Below are 19,335 nucleotides of genomic sequence, written 5' to 3' on the forward strand. Positions count from 1 at the left end.
AGCTTTCAGAAAAGATTCACTGTCCTTTTGAGAACTCGACATTTGTTAATGCACAATATTCCTTGTGCACAAAAGAAAATATAACTGTTAAGGTAATAAAAAGTAGGAAAACACATTTTTATTGAAGATTGTCAGTTTTATCCCATTTTAATCAGCAGTGATAATACTATTGCATGCAGTTGAAGTAAAAGACATAGTCCAGAACTTGAATTCAGGAAATGGGTAATTCAGTGTAATTCCAGTAAAATTGCCTTAAAGAAAACCTGAACTGAAAATTAAGTCAAAATAAGCATACACAAGTCATACATACCTCCCGTGTAGTCTACTCCTTAAAGGGAAGGTCCAAGCAAAAAATGAGTTTCACTTACCTGGGGCTTCTACCAGCCACATGCAGCCATCCTGTGCCCTCGTAGTCACTCACTGCTGCTCCAGTCTCCCGATGGCAGCTTTCTGACCTCGGAGGTCAGGGCCGAATTGCGTACATTTTTACACATTCCCGCTAGTGCAGGAGCATTAACACATACATTTTTATGCGTTAGTGGTGCAACGCGTAAATTTTTGTTCCTACACTAGCTGAAATGCGTAAAAATGTATGCAATGTGGCCCTGACCTCCGAGATCAGAAAGCTGCCAGCGGGGATCTGGAGCAGCAGTGAGTGACTACGAGGGCACAGGATGGCTACATGGGGCTGGTAGAAGCCCCAGGTAAGTGAAACTAATTTTTTTTTTTTTGCTTGGACCTTCCCTTTAATTTTTATTTTTTTTTCTTTTTTTTTTTTTCTTTCGCTTCCCTGTTCACTGTGATCAATGGAATTCTCCGTCCTTCATTTTGAAAATGGCTATTACCCCATAACCGCTTTCTGGTCGGCACACTGTTAAACTGTAACTTCGTCCACTTGAGCCAAAGGGAAACATGGACACTACCAGGCACATCAGTTGTCCACTCAGCTATAACTGACAACAACTGATATATTTCAGTTCTGACAAAATGTTGTCAGAACTGGAAGGGATCATTGTCAGAAGAAAACGGTGAGCTTCTGAGAGGAACTGATGGCAAGGGAACTATGTAATGTTCATTTGAAGTTACCTCGTGTGTGGTGTGTTTTTTTTTTTTTTTTTTTTTAATAATTTTACTCAGTACAGGTTCCCTTTCAAGCGGACCCAAACCAAACATAATTTTTTTTTTTTTTTTTTTTTTTTTTTTTTTTAAAATTCAGAATATTTAGTTGCACCACTCTGACACATACAAAGATAAACAAACACTCCTTCAAGCCTATGAGCATTTCAGTGCATGCTTTTCACCCTTCTCTTTTCATAACTAGGGTTATACAGGTGGCAGCCATTAGCAATTCCTCATTTGCCGCACACCACCTACTCCACCAGTTTGCCGGATTCTGTTCTGGCAATATGAAAGGAAGGGAGGGGTTCCTCCATTAAATGTAAAATATTTTATATTTGTCATCATGCAGCTGAAAAAAGGCTGCTATTATAATTTAGAAAATAGATTTTATTTCTGAAATCTGTATTTTTAATTTGGGTCCACTTTAACAGTAACTGTAACTATACATTTTCTTTTAATGATGCCTTTTATTCCTGGACTGTTACAGACCCAAGGGAGAGGGTTAAAGAAGATGACCTAGATGTTGTCCTCAGTCCACAGAGGAGGAGTTTTGGAGGTGGTTGCCATGTTACTGCAGCTATTGGTTCACGGCGATCCGGAAGTCCGCTAGATAATAAAGAAAATGAAAGTTTGCGACTTATTGGGGGACGTAGAATTGGCAGTGGCAGAATCATAGCTGCTCGAGGATTTGATCGTGATCTCCGTGGAGGAGAAAAGGACTTGCGAGAACCACGTGAAGCAAGAGAAAAGGAGTACAAGGACAAGCGATTCCGAGTAAGTTAATTTGGCCTGGTTGAATGTGTACATGGAGCGTCAAAAAAGCTACTTACCTCAGTAGAGGGAAGCCTCTGGATCGCCCGGAGGCTTCCTCGATCATCATGTGGCCCACAGTTCAAGCACAGGGTCTCTCTAAAGGTGGCCATACACTGGTCGATGTGCCATTAGATCGACCAGCTGACAGATCCCTATCTGATCGAATCTGATCAGAGAGGGATCGTATGGCTGCCTTTACTGCAAACAGATTGTGAATCGATTTCAGCCTGAAACCGATTCACCATCTGCTGAGCTGCTCCTGCCGCCTGTCCCCCGGCCCCCCCCCCCCGTATACATTACCTGATGCTGGCTCCCGGGCATCTTCTCCGCATTGCACGGCTCTGTTCCGGCTCCATCACGGCGCTTCCTGTGTTACTCCGTGACCAGAAAGTTCAAATAGAGCGCCCTCTATTTGAACTTCCTGGTCACTGCAGTGACACAGGAAGCGCCGGGATGGATGGAGCCGGAACAGAGCCGTGCAGCGTGGAGAAGACGCCCGGGAGCCAGCCTCAGGTAATGTATACTGATCGGATCGGCCGCCGCTAGCGACGCGCACTTTACCCGCGGGCGATCGAGGGTAATTTCCCGCACGGCGCGATCGACGGACCGATCCGATTTCGGGAGGAAATCGGATCGGCGGCTGCGTTTACCGCGAACGATTGGCAGCAGATTCGATCCCAGGATCGAATCTGCTGTCGAAACGGCCGGGAATCGAGCCAGTGTATGGCCTGCTTAAGCATATTGGCCAAGGGCGCAGCTGTACTGCACATGTCCTAATGCTGTTGTGCAAACACAGCCTGTACTTGCGAAAGCTCTGTGCAGTAGCGTGGCTGCAAACGAGGGAGTCCCTGGCTGCAGCGGTTAGAGGCCAATGGGCATGATTCACAAAGCTTTTCCACCCGTTTTTCACCTTCTGTTACACTTTTTTTTTTTTTTTTTTTTTTTCCAAAGAGCAAAAATATAATTAAAGGAATTCTGTCAAACGTAACAAATTTCTGTCAGTAGCATAAATCAAAATTGCAATAACACATAAGCGAACACAGCATATCTCTTTGCTGTGCAGTGTTTCTTTTCCTTTTTAATTTACCTTATAGACGGATCCCCTGACAAGCTGACGGCGACGGCTAATGGGGAAGCTCATTGTGTGAGAGGGGATTCCTTTTTACAGTGCGGCCGGGGATTATACTATCCTGCCTGGCATTCTGATTCCCGCAGGAATGTGTGTTTTTTTAAAAAAAAAAAAAATCATGTAGCTAGCCTAGCGCTAGCTACATGATTCCCCCCCCCCCCCCCATGCGGGGTCCATCCCTGCCCTCCGATCGCCGCAGGCGCAAAGACCGGTCCGGAAATACCGTTCTGAACGGGATTTCCTGGAGGGCTTCCCCTGTCGCCATGGTGACGAACGTCGTGACATCACGGAGTCCTGATCCACCCCTCAGCGCTGATTGGCAGCGCACTGGGTCTCGGGGGTGCTTGCTGCGTGTTTAAAAAAAAAATGTACTCAAATCGGCCCAACGGGGCCTGAGCGGTGACTTCCAGCGTTCTGGACGAGCCTAGCTCGTCCAGAACGCCAGGGAGGTTATTTTCATGTTTCCCCATATAAGAGTGCATTATTCAGGGAGTGATCCGCCGAAGTAGCCTGCTATGTGGAGCGAGAGACAACCGCTCTCACTCCTACTCTGCCCAGACAATCTGCCCCCAGAAGGAGACTTCCGTGTATCGGGCTGCCGCATACGGCAAACTTATAAGCTGGAGGAGGATGCGTCATAATCCTTCCCTTCGGCTCCTGCTTCTGATGCTTTCAGGAGCAATGACTCGCCCTCCTCCAGCTTATGTTTGCCGTTGCATAGCAATGACAAACCACTAATGATGCGGCGGCAGCCCGACACACAGAAGGGCTGGTTCACACTCTGGCGATTTTTCGGCGCTTTGCTGATCGCATGCAGCGTTTTGGGGGCGATTGTGCTGTGATTCCCGTTCTATTAAACGGAAAATCACAAGCGCAAATCGCGCAAGAATCGCAAGACTTTTGATAAAATCGCGAGCTGAACGTGGGCTACCGGCGCGCTGAGTGTGAACTAGCCCTTACTTTGAGTAATTATTTTGCTTGTAAATGTGCTGACAGGTTATTTTATCAGTTAGGTGATATGTAATTTATGAAGTTTTGTGAATAGATCCCAATATGGGAAGCCTCCATCTCCTATGGAGCATCCATAGGCTTCCCACTATGTTGGTGAAGTAGTTGTGTGTTAATTTTGGTGGAGGGGGGTGTGTTCAAGTCCCAGGTTTGCTTTCCAGTTTCGCTCCGCTGCCCCTCAACTTAATGCTTTTTACTTTTCATTTTAGCATGTCTCATGTATCAAAGATTTTCCTTCGTGATGAAATCCATTTTTTTTTTCCTTCCCCCTGAATATAGAGAGAATATGGGGACAGTAAAAGAATGTATGAGCGCAGGAGAAATGACTCTTACACAGAAGAGGAGCCTGAATGGTTTTCAGGTGGTCCCACTAGTCAGTCTGAGACAATAGAGCTCACTGGCTTTGATGATAAAATTCTAGAAGAAGATCCAAAAGGAAGGAAAAGAACCCGAAAAAGAACCTCTTCTGTGAAGGAAGGTAAGTTTTTCAGCTTTAACTTGGGATGGCTAATGTCAGGCCTGGCAAGATATCACCTCACAGCTCAGCTCTTTTGCCCCAATATAACACCACCTTCACACTGTGTGGCGTGTCCGCGCTTGAACGGGAGGTAAGGAAAGAACACCTGCCCCACTTCAGTTACACCCAGGCCTTGTAGGTACAAGGTATAGGAGCTGAACGTAGAGTGAACTAGATAACTCGCCAGAGTCCAATCAGGAGACAAAGAGCAAAGTCCAGTAACAATCCGAGGTCATACACATAAGATCAGAGATATCGAAGTACACAGGGAACAGGCAATTTCAGAGTCAGACAATATAAGGTAGGTCTGGGCAGAGATCAAGAGTAGTCAGGTTCCAAGCAAAGGTCAGTACAGGCGGCAATCAGAGTAGTCCTTATCCAGGCAGAGGTCGGTACACAAGCAATATCCAAATTATACAGGAGAGCACCCAGCAATAAGCACACAGCCAAAGCTATCACAGGCAATATCTGAGTCATAGCAGGCTTTAAATACAGGCAAGCATCCAATCAGTGGCTGGCCACAAATACAGCAACCAATCACAGCAGTAGCCCTGCCTGAGTGTCAGCTTACTGACAGATCAGCTGACATTTATACAAGCCTGCCTAAGGCCCAGTGCACACCAAAACCGCTAGCAGATCGTCAAAACTCTAGCGATTTTTTTTTTTTTTATTTTTTTTTTATTTTTTTTTTATTTTTATTTTTTAGAGCAGAGAGCCGATCTTTGCCGGATGCACACCGAGCGGATTTTGTATGAGATCCGCCGGCCGCATCCACATCACCATCCGCGTGGCTAATGTATCTCTATGGGCTGGTGCACACCGGCGGTTTGAGGTTTTAAGCAAACTGCAAATGTGCAGCAAGAGGCACGTTTGCGGCTTGCTTAAAGAGACTCTGTAACAAATTGTTTATCTTTATTTCTTCTATGCTATAAGTTCCTATGCCTTTTCTAATGTGGTCTGGCTTACTGCAGCTTTTCCTAATTGCACAGTAGCTGTGTTATCTCTGTTATATGATCTAATCTTCTCTCTATAGTCGGCACAGTCAGGCTGAGGCAGTCAGACTGGAATGTGCAGGGCTGCTTGTGATTAGCTAGAAGCTGTACACACCCCCTGCAGGCTCTGTGTGACTAACACACTCTGCTTAGCTGAGCCTATTAGAAGCTGGTTAGTTTGTTTGTAAACACTGCCTAAAACTGGCAATTACAAGCCAGGTTTGCAGCAGAGAATGGCAGAAACAGCACAGAGGGGACCAGGAGCACATAATGAATAGAATGGTATGCTTTTTATTGTAAGAATTTCAGAGTACAGATTCTCTTTAACCTCAAACCGCCGGTGTGCACCAGCCCATAGAGATACATTAGCCACGCGGATTTTCAGGCGGATTCGGCCGGCGGATCCGCCCGGTGTGCACTGGGCCTCAGTGTCAGCTGACTAGTTATGTCAGCTGACACTAGCTTCTGCGTCTAGCAGCGTAGGACTGACGCCTAAGCAGATGCGACCGTCCCTTCTGTGCGCCCACCCCCGTTGAGAGATCGGCGCTGATGTGAAAGTGCCAGGATGCAAGCTGCTTTTGGCGGAGACAGCTGCGACACTGGCAGGGATGATCACCGGACGCAATCATGAGTGATTACTCATGATTCAAATGAGATTTAATTAGTGCAGGTGTGCGGCGGGGATAACTGCCGCACTTCCTCCCAAGCCGGAAGGAGGAAGTGCGGCGGTGTGAGGCTTGCAACGCGACCAATAGGATGTGTGAAAGCTCTTTGGAACGCAGGGCGGACGGCGGAATTATGGGTAAATAACCCCTTCTATCCCCGCTGCACACCTGCACTAATTCATTTGAATCACGAGTAATCACTCGTGATTGCATCTGGTGATCATCCCTGGCTGCTGGATCACGGAAGTAAGTCCATGACATCTGCAGTTTCAAGAACAAAAGACCTATGCCTTTTTGTAGGTGGCCATGCAAGTTACCACAGAGAAACTTTATTTTTGAACCCTAATCCAAGTAGTTACTGGACAGTGGGCTGCAGTGTGCTTCCCCCAATTTTTTTTTTTTTTTTCCCTTCTTTCTTTCCCTTTCAGGTGTAAAGATCATCAAAATAAGTCTTCATCAGTAATTTTGCAAATCTGTCCTGGGAGCAGTTTCAGCTAACACGTTCTGCATTCATGGAGATGCTATGCTGAAGAGTTACTGAATTTAATTTGTTCGCTTATCTCTAGTTGAGGATAACATTGGTAATCCAATCTGGTGTACAGACCAAATTTAGGTAGCCTTGGAGTAGTCCTTAAAGTACAACTGCAATAAAAGAGGGATATGGAGGCTGCCATAGTTGGTTCCTTTAAAACAATGCTAGTTGCCTGGCAAACCTGCTGATCTATTTGGCTACAGTTTTGTCTGAATAACGCCAGAAACAAGCATGCAGCTAATCGTCGCCTGCGTTTCCTGCCAAACTGCAGGAAAATGGGACTTGACACCAATCGGCGTTAGGCAGTCCTGAGGCTGTCACGTGGTCACGCCCATCAGTGTGGCGCGGTTGTTAGCAGGGCTGTGGAGTCAGTACAAAAATCTTCCGACTCCTCAGTTTATGAAACCACTGACTCCAACTCCGGTTACCCAAAATGGCTCAGTCTCCTTAGTCTAATACTTACCATGGCTGTGGATTTTGTACAAAAATCATCCGACTCCTCAGTTTATAAAATCTCCATCTCCGTGTACCCAAAATTGCTCCAACTCCACAGGCCGTGTTTGGTAGTAAAAGGACAACTGAAGTGAGAGGGCTATGGAGGCTGCCATATTTATTTCGTCTTAAGTAATATTCGTTTATTTTATTTATAATTGCTTAAATAAAATAAACTAGTATTACTTAAAATGAAATGGATATGACTGCCTCCATAGCCCTCTCGATTCAGTTGTCCTTTAAAGAGAAACTGAACTAAAAATTAAGTCAAAATAACCATACACAGGTCATACTTGCCTCTCGTGTAGTCTACTCCTCAATCATTCTCCTCTCCTACATCCAATTTGTCCACTGTGATCAATGGAATTCTCTGTCCTCCATTTTGAAAATGGCCATTACCCCCATAACAGCTTCCTGATCAGCACACTGTTAAACTGTAAGCTCACCCACTTGAGCCATAGGGAAACATGGACATACCATGCACATTCGGTTGTAACTGCAGCTGATATATAACTGATAGCAACTGGTATATTTCACTTCTGACAAAATGTTGTCAGAACTGGAAAGGATCACTGTAAGAAGAAAATGGTGAACTTTTGAGAGGAACTGATGGTGAGGTAAGTATGTAATATTCATTTGCAGCTACATTCTGTGTTAAGTTTTTAAATAATTTTACTCAGTTCAGGTTCCCTTTAAGTAGCACAGATGACACAGCATGGGGCATGGTACCACATTTGGCAAAACACACCCCACATGATTACCGGTTTGTTCTCTTTAGTGTACATAAGAATGGGTTTGTGTTATTAAACTTTAAAGGAGGCAAGTGTTTTGCAGCTGACACTTATGTGCTTTTTATATATTTTTACATAAGGCCTGAAGTTTAATTCCAGGTTTTACTTTATAGTAGATTAAGGCCTGGAACACACCAGAGGAGTTTTTCTGAGCGTTTTGAGTTTTTAAATCTGCTGCTAATGTTATCCTATGTGTCTGTGCACACTGGAGCAATGAGGTTTTGTAAAAAAACCCATAGCATTACATTGGGAAGAGCATTTAGAGGTTTTAAAAGCTCTTCCCAATGTAATGCTATGGGGTTTTTTACAAAACCTCATTGCTCCAGTGTGCACAGACACATAGGATAACATTAGCAGCAGATTTAAAAACTCAAACCGCTCAGAAAAACTCCTCTGGTGTGTTCCAGGCCTAAATAACAAGTTGGTCCAATCAGCTCTTATGCTCGTGCAGTGTAACAATCTGTATTTTTTTTTATTTAGGAAACCTATGCTGCCTTGCCTTATATCCTAGTCATAAACTTTATGCAGCCTGGTTTATTGGCAATAGAAAACTCTGACCTCTCTTAAAAGCTATATTATTTAAAGTGTACCCGAGACACATCTAAGGTACCATACTTGCCTGGGGCTTCTTTTGAGGTCACTCAGTGCCTCGCAGTCTTCCAGGGTGGCTCCTGTCCCCCGCAATACGTCCCGAATCCCTGGCAGTTGCGCATGCATGGGCCGGCACACTTCCAGCGTAGGCACGGAATGCTATGTGTTTGCGTTCACGGCTGAGCTGCGCATGCGCAATGAAGTGCGACTCGGCCAGTGTTTTCAGGACCTATTGCAGAGGACAAGAGCCACCTGGGGAGATGGTGTGGGACTGAACATTCTCTGAGGAAGCCCCAGGTAGGTATAGAACCTGAGATGGCTTTTCTTTGGTGTCTTCTGATGTCTGTTGGGTTTTAGACACTTGTATGCAGATGTTGGCATACTGTGTGAAGAGTTGCAGAACTGCCTGTTACTCCCAAAGGGATCCAAGCAGCTTTTCCTTTTTTTTTTTTTTTTTTTTTTTTTTTTTCCCCCCATTAGTCCAACCACAGCTTGAATGTGCAGTTCAACTTTGGCTGTGGTGCAACTGTTCCAAATCGCACATCGCTCCCGCAGTGCACCAGTATAGAAGGACCCTTAAAGAAAATCAGAGCTGACATTAAAAGTTATATACATACCGATTCCTCCAGCCTCATGCGCACGATCGCTCCCACGTTGCCGTCCTCAGTCTTCTACCTCTTTGTTCCTGGGTCCCATACCGCCAGTCTGCGCAAAAGTGGGCCCTCTATGTATCCCTTCGACAGCTGCTGGAGAGATATGTAGAGGGCACACTTCTTTTGCGCAGACTTGCTGCGACTGACTGAAGTTACGTGACCCGGTACCGAGAGAGGGGAGAAGAGACTGGTGAGGAAGTGATCCATGCACATGGGGCTGGAGGAAGCCCCAGGTATGTATAAAACTTTTAATGTCAGCTCTGGTACACTTTAAGGGTGTAGTATGTACCTAAACCATGTATTTCTCAATAGGAATTGAATGTAATGGAGGGATTTTGGAAGAGGAAGCTATTCTTCCAGTTGAGTCAACTGCTGACCAGGAAGTGCCTCGAGAGGCTGTTTTACCTGAGCCGACCCCAGGAGATTTTGACTTCAATGAATTTTTCAACCCAGACAAATGTGTACCTGGCTTAGCATCGGTAAGTGCTGCGGTGTAAAGTGTACACTGCATCAGTCAATGTAATTTGTCAGCGTCTCTTGGCATGTAGTTTTGTGGGGTGCTTCCAAGGGTTAATACTACTCCTCTTTGAACACTGGTGATGGGTGCTCACAATTCTGTGCACGTGGGAGGATATGCACTTCTTACCTGGCTTGATATCTCACTTGTCACCCAGACTGCTGGGCATTATCCTACGTAGTAAACTAATGCATACATGTGGGCAGTTTCCATAAGGAGTACAGACATTACATATTTTATTTTGCCTAAATAATTATCCTGGAAATGTATAACTTAAGTGAAGTTGCATATATGGACTTGTGGTGATATACTAGGCCCAGCTGTGTATTTTTTATATTTTTGTAAAGTATTAGAAATCTCGCAAGTTCTTGAAGTGGTTTGATATTTGCAGCGTAAAAGTTTGGTGGTTTTTGCTGACTTGATTACATTAATGTGTAGTGCTGTTTTGAGTGGTGGGGCATAAAATCTAAATGCAGGACTTCGGGTTCAGATCTGGTTTTCCACAGCCACAGAGTGGTCCCATCACCTACAAGTAAGTATTGCACCTCATGCCCCACTCTCCAGCTTCCATGTGGTGATTTGTCTGATTGGTGTGGTTTCTATTTTCTGTCCTTACAGATGATTGAGGATGTATTAGGCGAAGGATCAATGACATCCAGCAGATTCAGTAGGTGGTTTTCCAGTCACAGCCCATCTGGAAGTCGATCTAGCAGTTTGAGGTCCACTCCTCATGAGGAACTGGAAAGGCTAGCAGGTTATTATTTTTCATTTTTTTTTCCTTAGTGTCCTCCCTTTCCTCCTGTGCCCAACATGTGTTGGGCAAGCAGCAAATTGCTGGGCTAGTATCGCACAACTAGTTGTCTTTTCTGCCCACAGCAAAGTTTCCTGCTTTTCTCCCTCTTCATAAGACACTACATGTAATTCACCCAAGCAAGAGTAGTGTTAGCGGTTACACAGCCAGACAGCTGAAACCATGACAAATGATTAAGGCCTAGATGCTGCATGATCTTGCTAAGCAGCGGAGAATTGTCACTTTAATTACCACCCTGTATCACTGGTCATTGTTGCTGTGGAATGTTTATACTGCGATAATACTGCTGTGATGTGCAGGTGTGTTTTTGTTTTTCCTACTTGCTCTTATGGGGGAGTTGGTGAGGTTTTACACTTGTACGTTGTTTTTTTTTTTGTGGTTTTTTTTTTTTTTTTTTTTGTCTAATTGTGGTGCTGTTGCGGTTAGCAAAATGCAGTGAATTCAAAAATCTGATCGTAACACAAAGTGGAAAAGGGCCATGACTGAAACATGGATGCAAGTACTAATGTGATAGCTGCTTCTACCTCAAACCCACGCAACCCATCCTTTAACCCCTCCGGAAAAATGGGCTGCTTTGCAGTCATAAGCCTAGCATAGCAGTCAGGACAGAGTATTGAAAAGGGGATGAATGTGTGTAGGACTTTTGCAATGGGCTCTATTCGCAAAACTTCTCATAAATGACTTGATTATCACCTAACTCATAAAAATAACCTTTCAGCACATTTACAGGCAAAATAATCACTCAAAGTAAGTTCTTAACTTCATTTCAATATTACTTTTCTTACCTTATTATATTTTTGCTCTTTGGAAGCTTAAAGTGGTTCAGATTTAAACTTTTACTTATTGCATGATTGTGCCCCTTACATATAGTTTATAGGGCATTCCTCAAGCCAAATACATTTTTTTTCTTTGTTTTTTGTTTTAATACCCTAATTCCCTACAAACTAAACAAGCCTCGCCCACAGCTCCTCCAGCGCCTAGGCATTATGAATCCCATGTAGCAAGTGCTCATGGGAGCTGTCTGGGGAGGAGGATGTTTTTCCCAGAGGAGGAGGATGAGGTGTTACCAGCCAGAGATTTCAGAGGCAAGGGGCAGGAGAAAAGAGTGGAGTTTTCATAGGCTGAGGGGTGGAGATGCAGAGCAGCTTGCCTGTGTGCAATGTCAAGCAGCATATGGCTGCTTTCATTGTATCACAGGAAGAAATAAACATACTGTTGAAGCTGTTTGCAGCTAGATTTGCTGTGTAAACTATTTAAACTTTAGATAAGATATAGACAAGTTACTTGTTTTTCATTTCGGATCCACTTTAAAGTAACATAGGTAAGGTGAAAGCAGAGGAAATCTGGTAAAAAAGCTGTGGCTCAAGGGAAACCTATTGAACAGAAACTTGGAGATGGGGAGACCGATAGGACAGCCTCATGTACTTGTTTTAAGAGGCTGCAAAATGTTGCGTTTAGCAGATTTGCTCTTGAGGTGTGTATATACTGTTTTCAGAACTAAACTCTGAAGTGTTCCCTTCCCTCCGCAGAATTGAGCTCCACACACACGCTAGATTAAACTCTGAAGTGCCTTCCCACGTTGCCTAAAGATATAATATGAGGGATTGTTTGCCACAATGGCCCAGATTCATAAAGCATTACCGCATGCGGTAATGCAGAAAACAGCTGTTTTTACTGAGCATTTAGGAAAATGTCAATTCATAAAGGCTGTTACTGCATGGCAAGCAGAAATTACCGAGCAGTGAGGTAAATTACAGACTTGAGTGGTAAATACCTCAACACGTCCGTAAATGTCAATTTATAAAGATAAGAACATGCGTTAAAGCCCAGTAACATGCGGTGATTACCTCCAGTTTTGATGTGTCGGAAACCAGCTTCATGTACGATAACCCCTGACTGACAGGAGAGAGCCAATAGGAACTCTATTCCAATAGGAACACTCTCCTCCAAGTCCCTCTAACGGGCTATAATACCTTCTAGGGAGGGGTAGGCTTCTCTATTGCCCCAGGCAGCCGAGGAGAGAGCAGGCACAAACGTTTTCACCTGCAGTTTTCATCTAAACTCTGGCCATTCAATAAAATGTTAATAAAGACTAATAGATTCAGAGGGCGTAGAACAAAAGTACATCTAAAGGTATACCTTGTGGGAGAACCGTATGTAACAAAACGGACTCCACGCTGCTGTTCTACTGTTACCAAACAGGTTTTTGTGACTTGAAGTCATGATTTTCGGTAAATTACTGAACTTCTACCGCACCTGTGAAAAACTTTATCAACTAGGAAACCAGTCTAAAATACTGAATGCAGTTTTTATTGCCCAGCCCTTTATGAATTGAGGCCAACCCCTCTAGCACATTGTTCTCTTCTAGGCTAGTGACATCTCTGTACAGCATTCAACCCTAAACTGTCACCTGAGGGCTAGAGACCAGATCCCCTAAAGCAGACAGTACTTGTATGAGGTTTTCATTTTGATCTAGATATCAAAGAAGTGAAGGGTGGCCGATGACCAAATGCTGATGGTGTGTAATAAATCTGTTTATAGGCTTGGAGCAGGTCATCCCATCTCTTGGTCAAAACACTGGAAACTATTTTGCCCCCATTCAGTTTGAAGAGAGAGTGGACAAAGTTGATATTCTGGAGATGCTGCAGAAAGCCAAAGTCGATTTGAAGCCTTTACTATCAAACCTGACAGCTAACAAAGAGAAGTTGCGGGAGAGTGGTAAGCTGAAGATGCTGATTTTGTTGTTCATCCTTTGCCATTGCATGAATTTTTTTTTTTTTTTTTTTTTTTTTTTTTTTAACCACTGAAGTACCAGCAATCTCTGCCCCTATAGAGACTCTGAAGTCTCTAAAAAAAAATCCGCTTTTTTTTTTTTTTTTTTTTTTTTTTTATTTATAACTAAATCCTCTAACATATTAGCCCTAACTAAACCGACGCATCCCCACGGCTGTAAGCTATCTAAATCCCCACCCTAACGCACCCTCCCTCTCCCCTGCAAAATCCACGACTTTCTTGGTCGTGGATTTTGCTGCCGTAAGCGCTTCCGTGTGAGGCAGAGCTATGAGCTGCAGCCCTGCCTCACACAAGTGTGTCAGCGGCGGATCTCCGCCTCTCCCCCGCCCCTCTCAGTGAAGGAAGACTGAGAGGGGCGGGGGAGAGGTGGCGATCCGCCGGTAACAGATGCATGTGATGCGGGGCTGCAGCTCATAGCCCTGCCTCACACGGAAGCGCTGCCTGGATTGCCAACCCTCCGGCGAGTTTGGGGGATTTAGTTAGAGCTGCAGGGATGCAGCGGTTTAGGTAGGACTATTATGTTAAAGTGGATTTTGTAAAAAATAAATAAAAAAAAATCTCTCTATCCACATACACGGCGGGAGCCTCAGGCCACCCACTTTGCTACCAAGACACAGAGTACCTGTGAGTTGGTCAGGAGCTGATTTCATTGGTTAATGAACTTGTCTGTAAGTGTAAGCCAATGGGAGTTGCTTACATTGATAGACTGGGTCAGGAGCCAATGAAATTGGTTACTGACCAGCTCACAGGGCTCTGACAGAGCTGGCTGGGCGAGTGAGCTGCGGCAGGCAGAGTGCGACGCGATTGGTGGGAGCTGCGAGAACACTCGACGGTGAGCTGAGAAATCTATGCCCTGCCAGCCAAAACCGCATCAAAACAGGGTGGTGTTTTCAACTAGTTTTGTCCTTAAAGAGACTCTGTAACAAATTGTTTATCTTTATTTCTTCTATGCTATAAGTTCCTATGCCTTTTCTAATGTGGTCTGGCTTACTGCAGCTTTTCCTAATTGCACAGTAGCTGTGTTATCTCTGTTATATGATCTAATCTTCTCTCTATAGTCGGCACAGTCAGGCTGAGGCAGTCAGACTGGAATGTGCAGGGCTGCTTGTGATTAGCTAGAAGCTGTACACACCCCCTGCAGGCTCTGTGTGACTAACACACTCTGCTTAGCTGAGCCTATTAGAAGCTGGTTAGTTTGTTTGTAAACACTGCCTAAAACTGGCAATTACAAGCCAGGTTTGCAGCAGAGAATGGCAGAAACAGCACAGAGGGGACCAGGAGCACATAATGAATAGAATGGTATGCTTTTTATTGTAAGAATTTCAGAGTACAGATTCTCTTTAACTGGTTAATAAAACTAGTATTCTGACTTGATACAATTGTTTTCCATCCCTTTTATTTATTTATTTATTTATTTTAACCACGAGTTTCCTTTTTTTAAGGGAAGTTGATGTTTTACTTCAGATTTGTTATTAAAGTGACTCTGTAACAAAAATTACGTTTTTTTCTACCATCCTACAAGTTCCTAAACCTATTCTAATGTGATCTGGCTTGCTGCAGCTCTTTCTACTATAACCATCTCTGTAATAAATCAATGTATCTTTCCCCTGTCAGACTTGTCGGCCTGTGTCTGGAAGGCTGCCAAGTTCTTCAGTGTTGAACTGTTCCTCTATGCACACTCCAGTGTGTGTTTTATTTACATAAGCCAGCAGCTTCTCTGCTATCTTATCAGTGATAGAAGAGAGCTGGATAAAAATCCTCCTCTGGAGGCTGTGAATGGAGCTGGTCTGTCACATACTAAGGAATTAACGACATAGGCAGAGCTGTCTGCAGGAAGCCTGTAATGTTCAGTGCATGAGAGAAGCTGGGGACAGAAGGTAAACACACACAAGTGATCTCTTGAGATTCAGAAGTAAGGCTGTATACAGCCTGCTTGTGTATGAATGTATTTTCTATGTGTGGACATACTGTACATCAACCTACTTCCTGTTTTGGTGGCCATTTTGTTTGTTTATAAACAAACTTTTTAAAACTATTTTTGACTACTTTTAATGCGGCGGGGAGCGGCGAAATTGTGTCAGAGGGTAATAGGAGATGTCCCCTAACGCACTGGTATGTTTACTTTTGTGCGATATTAACAATACAGATTCTCTTTAAGGGAACCAGAGGTGAGAGGGATATGGAGGCTGACATATTTGTTTCCTTTTAAAAAAAAAAAAATGCAGTTTACGTGGCTGTACTGGTAATCCTCTGCCTCTAAGGGCTGGTGCACACAAAGAGCTCTTCTGATTGCTTTTAAAAATGCTAGCACTTCAAAAAAAATGCTTCACTAATGTATTTGAATGGGATGGATCACACCAGAGTAATTTTTGAGCACCAGAGCGATTATGAACTTCCCCATAAGGTATCATTAGCCTGCGGTAGCAGCGCGGCAATTTGCCGCACTGTGCCAGTGTGGAAGGGCCCTCTGGTGTAGATCAAGCCTTCACCAATATAGTCATGTAACATTGCAGCACTACACTGAACACTGCTGTTAGGGTCTGATGTGTATAACAATACTTTATTACAGCCTTGGCCAAAAAAAAACATATCAAAGCTGTGTATTGCAGTTGAAGGTCGGGGAAACGTTGTGTACTGTTCAATTGAATGGGCTCTCCTTAATTGTTTGTTCAGATAACATTGCAGCAGGTCTGCTTCAGGCTGCTTACAACTAGGGAGTATGTCGCCACAACATTCTGTAGTGACTATTACCTTCTCTTCCCACCACTCTCTTATCGATGCTCACCGTACAGCATCCCACTCAACGGTTGTGCACTACAGTAGAATCCCTTCATAGTAAACTCCAAGGGCCCAGAAAAAGTAGACCCTGGCTGCGTGCATTCTCTCTCCTGTTCCCCTCGCCGAGGATGTCCTGCGCAGTACGAGGATTTGCAGTCTGTGAACAATGAGTTCTTCGAGGGGAACTGAAGCGAGAATGCGCATGGCCATGGTCTACTTCAGACTGACAAAGTGAAAGTGAGCCGAAGCAGGGGGGGCGGAGAATCATTCAGAGGCGGCCCAGGACAGGGAGGCTGCGGGGGGCTGGCAGAAGCCACAGGTAAGTGAAAATCCTTTTTAAGAAACATTTCAGTTCTGCTTTAAAGGAATACTGTAGGGTGGTCGGGGGAAATAAAGTTGAACTTACCCGGGGCTTCTAATGGTCCCCTGCGGACATCCTGTGCCCGCTGTCACCAGGAGTGTACTGTGCAGGCACAGACCATACTGCGCCGTACGCTCCTGGTGACATCAGCGGGAGCGAGGACACTGCAACGCAGGCGCAGTGGTTTTGAGACTTTACCGGAGCATCGGTGAGTGGCTGCGCAGGCACAGGATGTCTGCGGGGGACCATTAGAAGCCCCTGTTTAAGTTGAACTCATTTTCCCCGACCGGTGTTGTGGCAGCCTTTAAGGGTTAAAACAAAACTTGTTAATCCAAAATTCTTTTTAGCTCACTCAGGGGTGGCCTTGTCAGTGGAGCAAGTTGAAGCTGGACTTAAGGGATTAAAAATGGAGCAAGAGAACAAGATAGCGACTCCATTTATGGCTGAACAGCTGGAGGAAGCATTGACTGCTGTGGCTGGCCCAAGAAAAACCAAGAAAGATGGTGATATGTCTGCTTTTAACAAGCTTGTAAGCAGCATGAAGGCAAGTGGAACGTTGCCTTCCCAATCCCAACCCAAAGTCAATGTAAGTATTGCAGTAATGCAACAAAATCCTTCTCTTAAAGGCAATTAATGTTCTTCAGGTGTTACTTTTAGGTAAGATGGTTTGTTGTAGGAAGGTTTGCTTATCTTGTGCTGTCAAATGCAAGGTGCTAGTATCTTTCAGTGCTTTCGTGTATAATGAGCAGTTAGGGATTTTTATATTTTGAACTTGTGTGGTTTCTGAATGCTGCTAAAGAGTAGATCAGTGTGGTGCTTTCTCCCTCGCAAGTGTGACATATCATGCCTGGCTTGTATATTACCCCACTTGTTTGTTCACTTGTTTAAGGGTATGTCACTTGGGGTGCAGGGTGTGGTTATGTTTACAGCAACCTTAACCTGTGCTGTAGCAAATTTATCTCTTGTTTTTTTTTGTTTTTGTTTTTTTTCTTAGAGGTCTCTAGATAGCCGTTTGATGCCTTCCTCTGATGTCACAGTTCCCTCCTCTCTCCAGAGGAACATTCTGCAGGTATATCTTCTTAAAGGGATGAATTGCTTCATGACTGATATTAATGGACCTTATTCTGAAAAGTGTATATGATTGCCTCTACAGCTGCAAATTTAAAAGACATTTTAGGTATTTAGGTATTTTCCAATGCAGCTTTTATTTTTTTTTTTGTGTGTTTTTTTTTGTTTTTGTTTTTTTGTTAACCTGATGCTTGCCTTGTTGCAAACACTCTTCAGAATCAGGCCTTCAGGTGGTCAGTGACTGTCTTGATACCTATATCTTTTTATAACTATTACATTCTACTCAGGAGCTACTTGGCCCTCCCATTTCTGATCCGTCCGCCAGTGTTATCAATAGTGTTATGGGAACTCTGGAGCCATCTTTGCTCCGACAGCGGACACCTTCTCCTCAGATGCCGCAGGTTTTCCCTACTCGTGCCTCCTCTGCAGAGTACCTTCCAGCTCGAATACCCTCTCCCCTAGGTAAGGGTGTCCTCTTTTGTGTTTGAAGCCTGAGGAGTTTTTAAAAAGTGCGTGTGTTGCATCTCTAAAATTATTTATTTTTTTTTCTCCCCCTTGACCTTCTCTCCCCACCCTGAACAGCATTTCCCTCAAGTCCTCAACAGCTTATTGGAGAACCCTTCCCTACTGGCATGCCCAAAGCTGACAGCCCACTAATGCCACAGGTAATGCCTCTCATCTTACTTCTGCTCTGTGATTTTTTATTTTTATTTATTTATTTATTTTATTTATTTATTTATTTTTTTTTGTTCCTGTAATTAAGTATAAAACATTTGCTGTCCAGAATTCCTCACTGAATTTCATCTGAAATATGAAAATTGTTTTCAAAATTTCAAGTGCACCTGAATTATCAATGATACCAATACGATCCAATATCCTGCAGAGAATTAAAAAAAACTTTTTTAATGTTAAAACAGTTGAACTCAGTGGTCCTCAAACTAAGACCCGCAGGCCGAATGCGGCCCCCTGAGGCTTTTTCCACTGGCCCCCAAACCAAAATGTATAACTTATAGATGTGGCCCACTGCACCCTTAAATATCAGTGACCCGCATATAGGATAGAAGTGCTGGCACCACCCATCCACATGCTGTAGAAGCCAGCGAGCAGTCATTCCCTGGCTTCCAATTCTGCATCAGGTGATACTGCTAGACAACAGGTTGTCACATGGGTATGCGTCACTGGTGCACAAAACCGTTCTTCGGGCGCTGCATAACTTAATGGCTGCTGCTGGGAGTTCTCCGGGCATTATTGGGGGGGGAATCGATGCCTAGATTCAATGTAATGTTTTTCATTTTATGCGTGTTCTGGTCCTCCAGCGGTCTGAAGTGTTACCCGGCCCTTGACTGACAAAGTTTGGGGACCCCTGCTTTAACTATTTACATAGGCAAATCCCAGTGCTCATTGTATTTGGTCCTGTCATGATCACCACACATGCAAGTTTCGGAGGAACAGCTGCTGCATGGAGTGGAATGAGGGTGAGGGACCAGAATGACTACTGGGGACTAGAAGTCGCTGCACTAAAAAAAAAAAACTTTAGATTTCCTTTAAGTTCACTTCTAGAACGTAATTGCCTTCTAAATAAACATACTCTATTAACCACTGTGTGCTGGTAGGCCCTATGGAAGATGGTACAGTCTTCCATGGCTACAGACAGGCCCCTAAAGGTGTTCCCTTCCCCCCCATATGTTACAGAGATGTGTTTTTA

General features: G+C 44.2%; 1 protein-coding gene across 5 annotated transcripts in view; it reads left to right on the forward strand.

The window, feature by feature from the left end:
* EIF4ENIF1 (eukaryotic translation initiation factor 4E nuclear import factor 1) overlaps positions 1–19,335 on the forward strand; it is a 54,728-nt gene that overhangs the window by 9,326 nt on the left and 26,067 nt on the right. For all 5 annotated transcript variants that reach the window (XM_068238499.1, XM_068238529.1, XM_068238514.1 and 2 more), the window contains exons 5-13: positions 1,607–1,893; positions 4,349–4,547; positions 9,615–9,781; positions 10,438–10,573; positions 13,172–13,348; positions 16,910–17,148; positions 17,557–17,631; positions 17,918–18,092; positions 18,213–18,295. In XM_068238499.1, coding sequence (XP_068094600.1) covers positions 1,607–1,893; positions 4,349–4,547; positions 9,615–9,781; positions 10,438–10,573; positions 13,172–13,348; positions 16,910–17,148; positions 17,557–17,631; positions 17,918–18,092; positions 18,213–18,295 — 1,538 coding nt within the window. The remainder of the gene's footprint in view (positions 1–1,606; positions 1,894–4,348; positions 4,548–9,614; positions 9,782–10,437; positions 10,574–13,171; positions 13,349–16,909; positions 17,149–17,556; positions 17,632–17,917; positions 18,093–18,212; positions 18,296–19,335) is intronic.

The sequence above is a fragment of the Hyperolius riggenbachi genome, chromosome 1 (assembly GCF_040937935.1).
Source record: "Hyperolius riggenbachi isolate aHypRig1 chromosome 1, aHypRig1.pri, whole genome shotgun sequence".
NCBI lineage: Eukaryota > Metazoa > Chordata > Amphibia > Anura > Hyperoliidae > Hyperolius > Hyperolius riggenbachi.